This window comes from Bombina bombina, chromosome 9 (assembly GCF_027579735.1).
Source record: "Bombina bombina isolate aBomBom1 chromosome 9, aBomBom1.pri, whole genome shotgun sequence".
NCBI lineage: Eukaryota > Metazoa > Chordata > Amphibia > Anura > Bombinatoridae > Bombina > Bombina bombina.
The window spans coordinates 290066825-290079009 of NC_069507.1; the positions used below are offsets into that span (position 1 = coordinate 290066825).

Consider the following 12185-nt stretch of genomic DNA (forward strand, 5'->3'; position numbering starts at 1 on the left):
ACACACCCATGTTGGAGAAAACAGAATTTATGCTTACCTGATAAATTACTTTCTCCAACGGTGTGTCCGGTCCACGGCCCGCCCTGGTTTTTTTAATCAGGTCTGTTGAATTATTTTTTCTAACTACAGTCACCACGGTATCATATGGTTTCTCCTATGCATATTTCCTCCTGTACGTCGGTCGAATGACTGGGGTAGGCGGAGCCTAGGAGGGATCATGTGACCAGTTTTGCTGGGCTCTTTGCCATTTCCTGTTGGGGAAGAGAATATCCCACAAGTAAGGATGACGCCGTGGACCGGACACACCGTTGGAGAAAGTAATTTATCAGGTAAGCATAAATTCTGTTTTTTTTTCTAGATTCCACCCTTTTTTGTTTTTAATAGTGGACTCTACTGCTTAGGTATTTGTTCCCAGGAGTAATGGATCGTAGACCCTGTTTTTTTTCTGGGTTGTTTTTTTCCTTTTTTTGCGCACATCTTTTTTTCCTGCTCCTATTTTGTTGACTCATTACTTTTCCTTCCTCTTTGTGATTGGCTATACGTTAGACTGAGGTACTGGTGAGGTGGGAGGGGTTTTATAGAATTCTTGGCGTTTGGGAATCTTTGGCACCTCCTTGTGGTAGGGAAGAGTAATTCCCAAGAGTAATAGATCATGGACTCCACCATGAAAGAATTTATCAGGTAAGCTTAATTTATGTTTTTTTTTGTTTTTTTTAAACTAGCAGATGTAGAGCCAAGGGCTGTATGAAAATGGTTATTAGATATGGTTCATTGCACATGCGGTAGGCTTCTCCATTAAACTTCATGAATGGGCCTCAGGTGACTCTGAAGAGCCTGTTGGGGAACCAGGTGTAATACTGACCTGTGAGGTCCATTCACTTCAGTGCGCTGTTGTATTTAGTCACTTTTAAACTACAGAGCTCATGAACAACACTGCTATATGTGAGTCACTTGTGACCATTAAGGTTGGTGTTTTAGCTTTCTTTTTTGAGAAACATACATCATAAGGAATGAAACACTTAGGCTTAATGAATATTTTATTTATATTTTATCCTTTATACAATGAATACACAGTGTAGCCTTATAATGATAAATAATGGTGTTGTGTATTTGTGTTTTTATGTGCAATCTTATTTACATTCTTCAGTGTATAATAGTTAGCAGAGAGATGTGGCTGATTAAGTGCACTTACCTGACCAGTGAGGTGTACACTAAGTATGCTCTAGTACAATGAAATGGATACAGTCAATAGTAAGTCACGTTTGACAATAATCTTTAATTTAATTTTCATCTAGTGGTTACATAAATTACCAATAACCCTGTGATTAGTTTATTAGACAAGTTGTAACATGGATGAGACATTTATAGATTCAATGCCTGATAATATGTAACATACCTATAATAATATGATATTATGTAGCATAAAAATCTACTGGCTGGAGAGAGAAGATCTTGTGTATTACAGCTTTATAAACCAAACTCAGTATGCACAGATATACCCAGAGACCCCTCCCCCCAGTATCACCCATAGTTACCCACAAACAGTATATAGTTACCCACACTGACTCCCCGGTATACAGTTACTCACACTGACTGGCTGGAGAGAGGAGATCTTGTGTGTTACAGCTTTATAAACCAAACTCAGTATGCACAGATATACCCAGTGTCCCCTCCCCCTAGCATCACCCATAGTTACCCACACCGACTCCCCAGCGTACAGTTACTCACACTGACTCCTCAGCGTAAGTTACTTACACTAACTCCCCAGTATACAGTTACTCACACTAACTCTCCAGTATAGAGTTACTCACACTGACCCTTCCTAGCAGTACAAACTAACACACAGTGACCATAATGTACCCAACAGTGTATATACAATCATTATACCACTCTCTTCTGTCCTGACCCTTCCCTATTCCAGTCTACCATTAGTGATTTTAGTCTCTGCAGTTTTCTACCTCTCTAGCACTATTCTTTATCTGCCCCTGCTCTATTATCCCAATATCATTTTACCCCCATTGTGCCCTCAATTTTGTGCCCTCACTCTCTGCCTGCCCTAGACCCCCTATGGTGGGACATATTGCTACGCATACTGGATGCCCGAGAAGACCCCCCTCCCACAGAACTCAAGTCCAAACTCTCATAAGCAGGTGGAGGGGTGATATCTGCAACTACTCTGAGCTGTCTGTCTGTAAGGTTGTGTGCAATCTGCATCTGGCTGATATCTTCTTCTCCAAAAGAGCTTTCAGGAGTTGGCACTCTGCAAGTTTCTTCCAATTCTTGACTCTGAGAGCGTCTGTGACGTTGAAGAAGAATGATGATACCAATGACAACAACATCAATTACTAACTCTCCCATCTCAACCACAGAGAGGACAGATGATCCAAACCAAAGACTCCACTGGCTGCCCAGGAGTGAGAGTAGCATAACCATCTGCGGAAAAAAGAGAAGTCAGATGGAAATGTCTATAGTCACTGGACAATTGCAAGGCTTACTATACATTTTATTGTGATTTATGTTGTATAAAAGTCTGTAGGAGTCTTATAGGTGAGTCAATGTGTGCTGTACATGCTTGTAGGTGATTGTGTGCTGTTACTGACTGTAAGTGCTTGTGGTGAGTGTGTGCTGTTAGTTACGATAACTGCCATGGCTAGTGTGCATTCTTGTGGGCAACTGCACATGTTCTGGGGCAAATGCGGATTCTTGTGGGCAATTGCACGTGTGATGGGCAAGTGCAGATTCTTCTGGGTAATTGCACCTGTGCTGGGCTGACTGTGTATTTTTGTGGGTGACTGCACGTATGACCAGGGCAAGTGCAGATTCTTGTGGGTGATTCCACATGTGCTGTGGACAGTGTAGATTCTTGTGGGTGAATGCACGCGTACTGGGTTGAATGCAGATTCTTGTGGGCAAATTCATGTGTGCTGGGCTGAGTGCGGATTCTTGTGGGTGATTGCACATGTCCCAGGGCAAATGCGGATTCTTGTGGGCGATTGCACGTGTGCCGGGCTGAGTGAGGATTCTTGAGGGTAATTGCACGTGTGCCGAGCTGAGTGCAGATTCTTGTTGGTGATTGCACGTGTGCCGGGCTAAGTGAGGATTCTTGTGGGTATTTGCGCGTATGTCGAGCTAAGTTCAGATTCTTATGAGTGATTGCACATGTGTGGGGGTGAGTGGGGATTGTAGTAGGTGATTGCACATGTGCCCGTGGAGTGCGGATTCTTGTGGTGATTGTACGTGTGCTGGGGCAAGTGTGGATTTTTGAGAGTGATTGCGCTTGTGCTGGGCTGAGTGCAGATTCTTGTGTGTGATTGCCAGTATTCCAGGGCAAATATGGATTCTTGTGGGCAATTGCACGTGTGCCGGGCTGAGTAAGGATTCTTGTGGGTGATTGTAAGTGTGCTAAGCTGAGTGCAGATTCTTGTGGGTGATTGCACGTGTGCGAGGCTGAGTGAAGATTCTTGAGGGTGATTGCACATGTGCCGGTATGAGTGTGGATTCTTGTGGATGATTTCACGTGGGCCGTGGTGAGTGCAGATTCTTGAGAGTGATTGCATGTGTGTTGGGCTGAGTGTGGAAACTAGTAGTTGATTGCACGTGTGCCGAGGGAGTGCGGATTCTTGTGGTGATTGCACGTGTGCTGGGCCGAGTGCAGATTCTTGTGGGTAAATGCACATGTGCCAGGCTGAATAGGGATTCTAGTAGTTGATTGCACGTGTGCTGAGGGAATGCGGATACTTGTGGTGATTGCATGTGTGCGAGTGTCGATTCTTAAGGGTGATTGCATGTGTGGAGGGCTGAGTTCCGATTCTTGAGGGTGAATGCATGTGTGCCATGCTGAGTGCAGATTCTTATGGGTGATTGCACGTGTGCCAAGGCGAGTATCGATTCTTAAGGGTAATTGCACATGTGTGGGGTGAGTGTGGATTCTTGTGGATGATTTCATGTGTGCCGTGGTGAGTGCAGATTATTGAGGGTGATTGCATGTGTGCTGGGCTGAGTTCAGATTCTTGAGAAGAATGCATGTGAGCCGGGCTGAGTTCAGATTCTTGAGAAGAATGCATGTGTGCCAAGGCAATTGTGGATTCTTAATGGTGATTGCACACGTGCCATCTTGTGGGTGAATAATAATAATAATAACATGGTCCTACAGTATACATCTAGTCCTCTCCCTGTGATACATAATAGCAAGGTCCTACAGTACACATCTAGTCCTCTCATAGCAAGGTCCTACAGTACACATCTAGTACTCTCCCTGTGATACATAATAGCAAGGTCCTACAGTACACATCTAGTCCTCTCCCTGTGATACATAATAGCAAGGTCCTACAGTACATATCTAGTACTCTCCCTGTGATACATAATAGCAAGGTCCTACAGTACACATCTCGTCCTCTCCCTGTGATACATAATAGTAAGGTCCTACAGTACACATCTAGTCCTCTCCCTGTGATACATAATAGCAAGGTCCTACAGTACACATCTAGTCCTCTCCCTGTGATACATAATAGCAAGGTCCTACAGTACTCATCTAGTCCTCTCCCTGTGATACATAATAGCAAGGTCCTACAGTACTCATCTAGTCCTCTCCCTGTGATACATAATAGCAAGGTCCTACAGTACACATCTCGTCCTCTCCCCGTGATACATAATAGTAAGGTCCTACAGTACACATCTAGTCCTCTCCCTGTAATACATAATAGTAAGGTCCTACAGTACACATCTAGTCCTCTCCCTGTGATACATAATAGCAAGGTCCTACAGTACTCATCTAGTCCTCTCCCTGTGATACATAATAGCAAGGTCCTACAGTACACATCTAGTCCTCTCCCTGTGATACATAATAGCAAGGTCCTACAGTACTCATCTAGTCCTCTTCCTGTGATACATAATAGCAAGGTGCTACAGTAATAATCTAGTCCTCTCCCTGTGATACATAATAGCAAGGTCCTACAGTACTCATCTAGTCCTCTCCCTGTGATACATAATAGCAAGGTCCTACAGTACACATCTAGTCCTCTCCCTGTGATACATAATAGCAAGGTCCTACAGTACACATCTAGTCCTCTCCCTGTGATACATAATAGCAAGGTCCTACAGTACACATCTAGTCCTCTCCCTGTGATACATAATAGCAAGGTCCTACAGTACTCATCTAGTCCTCTTCCTGTGATACATAATAGCAAGGTGCTACAGTAATAATCTAGTCCTCTCCCTGTGATACATAATAGCAAGGTCCTACAGTACTCATCTAGTCCTTTCCCTGTGATACATAATAGCAAGGTCCTACAGTACACATCTAGTCCTCTCCCTGTGATACATAATAGCAAGGTCCTACAGTACACATCTAGTCCTCTCCCTGTGATACATAATAGTAAGGTCCTACAGTACACATCTAGTCCTCTCCCTGTGATACATAATAGCAAGGTCCTACAGCACACATCAAGTACTCTCTCGGTGATACATAATAGCAAGGTCCTACAGTACACATCTAGTCCTCTCCCTGTGATACATAATAGCAAGGTCCTACAGTACACATCTAGTCCTCTCCCTGTGATACATAATAGCAAGGTCCCACAGTACTCATCTAGTACTCTCCCTGTGATACATAATAGCAAGGTCTCACAGTACTCATCTAGTACTCTCCCTGTGATACATAATAGCAAGGTCCCACAGTACACATCTAGTCCTCTCCCTGTGATACATAATAGCAAGGTCCTACAGTACTCATCTAGTACTCTCCCTGTGATACATAATAGCAAGGTCCTACAGTACACATCTACTCCTCTCCCTGTGATACATAATAAAAAGGTCCTACAGTACTCATCTAGTACTCTCCCTTTGATACATAATAGCAAGGTCCTACAGTACTCATCTAGTACTCTCCCTGTGATACATAATAGCAAGGTCCTACAGTACACATCTAGTACTCTGCCTGTGATACATAATAGCAAGGTCCTACAGTACTCATCTAGTACTCTCCCTGTGATACATAATAGCAAGGTCCTACAGTACACATCTAGTTCTCTCCCTGTGATACATAATAGCAAGGTCCTACAGTACACATCTAGTCCTCTCCCTGTGATACATAATAGCAAGGTCCTACAAAACACATCTAGTACTCTCCCTGTGATACATAATAGCAAGGTCCTACAGTACAAATCTAGTACTCTCCCTATGATACATAATAGCAAGGTCCTACAGTACTCATCTAGTACTCACCCTGTAATACATAATAGCAAGTTCCTACAGTACACATCTAGTCCTCTCCCTGTGATACATAATAGCAAGGTCCTACAGTACTCATCTAGTCCTCTCCCTGTGATACATAATAGCAAGGTCCTACAGTACACATCTAGTCCTCTCCCTGTGATACATAATAGCAAGGTCCTACAGTACACATCTAGTACTCTCCCTGTGATACATAATAGCAAGGTCCTACAGTACACATCTAGTCCTCTCCCTGTGATACATAATAGTAAGGTCCTACAGTACACATCTAGTCCTCTCCCTGTAATACATAATAGTAAGGTCCTACAGTACACATCTAGTCCTCTCCCTGTGATACATAATAGCAAGGTCCTACAGTACTTATCTAGTCCTCTCCCTGTGATACATAATAGCAAGGTCCTACAGTACACATCTAGTACTCTTCCTGTGATACATAATAGCAAGTTCCTATAGTACACATCTAGTACTCTCCCTGTGATACATAATAGCAAGGTCCTACAGTACAAATCTAGTCTTCTCCCTGTGATACATAATAGCAAGGTCCTACAGTACTCATCTAGTCCTCTCCCTGTAATACATAATAGCAAGGTCCTACAGTACACATCTAGTACTCTCCCTGTGATACATAATAGCAAGGTCCTACAGTACACATCTAGTACTCTTCCTGTTATACATAATAGCAAGGTCCTACAGAACACATTTAGTCCTCTCCCTGTGATACATAATAGCAAGTTCCTACAGTACACATCTAGTACTCTCCCTGTGATACATAATAGCAAGGACCTACAGTACACATCTAGTACTCTCCCTGTGATACATAATAGCAAGGTCCTACAGTACACATCTAGTACTCTTCCTGTGATACATAATAGCAAGGCCCTACTGTACACATCTAGTACTCTCCCTGTGATACATAATAGCAAAGTCCTACAGTACTCATCTAGTACTCTCCCTGTGATACATAATAGCAAGGTCCTACAGTACACATCTAGTACTCTCCCTGTGATACATAATAGCAAGGTCCTACAGTTCTCATCTATTACTCTCCCTGTGATACATAATAGGAAGGTCCCACAGTACTCATCTAGTATGCTCCCTGTGATACATAATAGCAAGGTCCTACAGTATATATCTAGTACTCTTCCTGTGATATATATAATAGGAAGGACCTACAGTACCCATCCAGTATTCTCCCAATGATATATAATAGCAAGGTCCTACAGTACTCATCTAGTACTCTCCCTGTGATACATAATAGCAAAGTCCTACAGTACACATCTAGTACTCTCCCTGTGATACATAATAGCAAGGTCCTACAGTACACATCTAGTCCTCTCTCTGTGATACATAACAACAAGGTCCTACAGTACACATCTAGTCCTCTCACTGTGATACATAATAGCAAGGTCCTAAAGTACACATCTAGTCCTCTCCCTGTGATACATAATAGCAGGGTCCTACAGTACACATCTAGTACTCTCCCTGTGATACATAATAGCAAGGTCCTACAGTACTCATCTAGTCATCTCCCTGTGATACATAATAGCAAGGTCCTACAGTACACATCTAGTCCTCTCCCTGTGATACATAATAGCAAGGTCCTACAGTACACATCTAGTCCTCTCCCTGTGATACATAATAGCAAGGTCCTACAGTACACATCTAGTACTCTCCCTGTGATACATAATAGCAAGGTCCTACAGTACACATCTAGTACTCTCCCTGTGATACATAATAGCAAGGTCCTACAGTACACATCTAGTACTCTCCCTGTGATACATAATAGCAAGGTCCTACAGTACTCATCTAGTATTCTCCCTTTGATATTTAATAGCAAGGTCCTACAGTACTCATCTAGTACTCTCCCTGTGATATATAATAGCAAGGTCCTACAGTACACATCTAGTCCTCTCCCTGTGATACATAATAGCAAGGTCCTACAGTACACATCTAGTACTCTTCCTGTGATACATAATAGCAAGTTCCTATAGTACACATCTAGTACTCTCCCTGTGATACATAATAGCAAGGTCCTACAGTACAAATCTAGTCTTCTCCCTGTGATACATAATAGCAAGGTCCTACAGTACTCATCTAGTCCTCTCCCTGTAATACATAATAGCAAGGTCCTACAGTACACATCTAGTACTCTCCCTGTGATACATAATAGCAAGGTCCTACAGTACACATCTAGTACTCTTCCTGTTATACATAATAGCAAGGTCCTACAGAACACATTTAGTCCTCTCCCTGTGATACATAATAGCAAGTTCCTACAGTACACATCTAGTACTCTCCCTGTGATACATAATAGCAAGGACCTACAGTACACATCTAGTACTCTCCCTGTGATACATAATAGCAAGGTCCTACAGTACACATCTAGTACTCTTCCTGTGATACATAATAGCAAGGCCCTACTGTACACATCTAGTACTCTCCCTGTGATACATAATAGCAAAGTCCTACAGTACTCATCTAGTACTCTCCCTGTGATACATAATAGCAAGGTCCTACAGTACACATCTAGTACTCTCCCTGTGATACATAATAGCAAGGTCCTACAGTTCTCATCTATTACTCTCCCTGTGATACATAATAGGAAGGTCCCACAGTACTCATCTAGTATGCTCCCTGTGATACATAATAGCAAGGTCCTACAGTATATATCTAGTACTCTTCCTGTGATATATATAATAGGAAGGACCTACAGTACCCATCCAGTATTCTCCCAATGATATATAATAGCAAGGTCCTACAGTACTCATCTAGTACTCTCCCTGTGATACATAATAGCAAAGTCCTACAGTACACATCTAGTACTCTCCCTGTGATACATAATAGCAAGGTCCTACAGTACACATCTAGTCCTCTCTCTGTGATACATAACAACAAGGTCCTACAGTACACATCTAGTCCTCTCACTGTGATACATAATAGCAAGGTCCTAAAGTACACATCTAGTCCTCTCCCTGTGATACATAATAGCAAGGTCCTACAGTACACATCTAGTACTCTCCCTGTGATACATAATAGCAAGGTCCTACAGTACTCATCTAGTCATCTCCCTGTGATACATAATAGCAAGGTCCTACAGTACACATCTAGTCCTCTCCCTGTGATACATAATAGCAAGGTCCTAAAGTACACATCTAGTCCTCTCCCTGTGATACATAACAACAAGGTCCTACAGTACACATCTAGTCCTCTCACTGTAATACATAATAGCAAGGTCCTACAGTACACATCTAGTCCTCTCATAGCAAGGTCCTACAGTACACATCTAGTACTCTACCTGTGATACATAATAGCAAGGTCCTACAGTACACATCTAGTACTCTCCCTGTGATACATAATAGCAAGGTCCTACAGTACTCATCTAGTCCTCTCCCTGTGATACATAATAGCAAGGTCCTACAGTACACATTTAGTCCTCTCCCTGTGATACATAATAGCAAGGTCCTACAGTACACATCTAGCCCTCTCCCTGTGATACATAATAGCAAGGTCCTACAGTACACATTTAGTCCTCTCCCTGTGATACATAATAGCAAGGTCTTACAGTACACATCTAGTCCTCTCCCTGTGATACATAATAGCAAGGTCCTACAGTACACATCTAGTATTCTCCCTGTGATACATAATAGCAAGGTCCTACAGTACTCATCTAGTCCTCTCCCTGTGATACATAATAGCAAGGTCCTACAGTACACATCTAGTACTCTCCCTGTGATACATAATAGCAAGGTCCTACAGTACAAATCTTGTACTCTCCCTGTGATACATAATAGCAAGGTCCTACAGTACTCATCTAGTATTCTCCCTGTGATATATAATTGCAAAGGTCCTACAGTACACATCTAGTACTCTCCCTGTAATACATAATAGCAAGGTCCTACAGTACAAATCTAGTCTTCTCCCTGTGATACATAATAGCAAGGTCCTACAGTACTCATCTAGTCCTCTCCCTTTAATACATAATAGCAAGGTCCTACAGTACACATCTAGTATTCTCCCTGTGATACATAATAGCAAGGTCCTACAGTATATATCTAGTACTCTTCCTGTGATATATATAATAGGAAGGACCTACAGTACCCATCCAGTATTCTCCCAATGATATATAATAGCAAGGTCCTACAGTACTCATCTAGTACTCTCCCTGTGATACATAATAGCAAAGTCCTACAGTACACATCTAGTACTCTCCCTGTGATACATAATAGCAAGGTCCTACAGTACACATCTAGTCCTCTCTCTGTGATACATAACAACAAGGTCCTACAGTACACATCTAGTCCTCTCACTGTGATACATAATAGCAAGGTCCTAAAGTACACATCTAGTCCTCTCCCTGTGATACATAATAGCAGGGTCCTACAGTACACATCTAGTACTCTCCCTGTGATACATAATAGCAAGGTCCTACAGTACTCATCTAGTCATCTCCCTGTGATACATAATAGCAAGGTCCTACAGTACACATCTAGTCCTCTCCCTGTGATACATAATAGCAAGGTCCTAAAGTACACATCTAGTCCTCTCCCTGTGATACATAACAACAAGGTCCTACAGTACACATCTAGTCCTCTCACTGTAATACATAATAGCAAGGTCCTACAGTACACATCTAGTCCTCTCATAGCAAGGTCCTACAGTACACATCTAGTACTCTACCTGTGATACATAATAGCAAGGTCCTACAGTACACATCTAGTACTCTCCCTGTGATACATAATAGCAAGGTCCTACAGTACTCATCTAGTCCTCTCCCTGTGATACATAATAGCAAGGTCCTACAGTACACATTTAGTCCTCTCCCTGTGATACATAATAGCAAGGTCCTACAGTACACATCTAGCCCTCTCCCTGTGATACATAATAGCAAGGTCCTACAGTACACATTTAGTCCTCTCCCTGTGATACATAATAGCAAGGTCTTACAGTACACATCTAGTCCTCTCCCTGTGATACATAATAGCAAGGTCCTACAGTACACATCTAGTATTCTCCCTGTGATACATAATAGCAAGGTCCTACAGTACTCATCTAGTCCTCTCCCTGTGATACATAATAGCAAGGTCCTACAGTACACATCTAGTACTCTCCCTGTGATACATAATAGCAAGGTCCTACAGTACAAATCTTGTACTCTCCCTGTGATACATAATAGCAAGGTCCTACAGTACTCATCTAGTATTCTCCCTGTGATATATAATTGCAAAGGTCCTACAGTACACATCTAGTACTCTCCCTGTAATACATAATAGCAAGGTCCTACAGTACAAATCTAGTCTTCTCCCTGTGATACATAATAGCAAGGTCCTACAGTACTCATCTAGTCCTCTCCCTTTAATACATAATAGCAAGGTCCTACAGTACACATCTAGTATTCTCCCTGTGATACATAATAGCAAGGTCCTACAGTACTCATCTAGTCCTCTCCCTGTGATACATAATAGCAAGGTCCTACAGTACAAATCTAGTACTCTCCCTGTGATACATAATAGCAAGGTCCTACAGTACTCATCTAGTATTCTCCCTGTGATATATAATAGCAAGGTCCTACAGTACACATCTAGTCCTCTCCCTGTGATACATAATAGCAAGGTCCTACAGTTCTCATCTAGTACTCTCCCTGTGATACATAATAGCAAGGTCCTGCAGTACTCATCTAGTACTCTCCCTGTTTTACATAATAGCAAAGTCCCAAAGTACTCATCTATTCCTCACCGTGTGATACATAATAGCAAGGTCCTACAGTACTCATCTAGTCCTCTCCCTGTGATACATAATAGCAAGGTCCTACAGTACACATCTAGTCCTCTCCCTGTGATACATAATAGCAAGGTCCTTACAGTACTCATCTAGTACTCTACCTGTGATACATAATAGCAAGGTCCTACAGTACTCATCTAGTCATCTCCCTGTGATACATAATAGCAAGGTCCTAC

General features: G+C 42.2%; 1 protein-coding gene across 1 annotated transcript in view; it reads right to left on the minus strand.

Annotated features, from left to right (window-relative positions):
- Positions 1-1019: 1019 nt before the first annotated feature.
- The window catches only part of LOC128640611 (amiloride-sensitive sodium channel subunit alpha-like), a 449879-nt gene continuing 438713 nt past the window's right edge, over positions 1020-12185 (minus strand). The window contains exons 12-13 of the mRNA XM_053693080.1: positions 2759-3460; positions 1020-2433 (exon numbers count right to left, since the gene is read on the minus strand). Coding sequence (XP_053549055.1) covers positions 2041-2433; positions 2759-3460 — 1095 coding nt within the window. The 3' untranslated portion in view covers positions 1020-2040. The remainder of the gene's footprint in view (positions 2434-2758; positions 3461-12185) is intronic.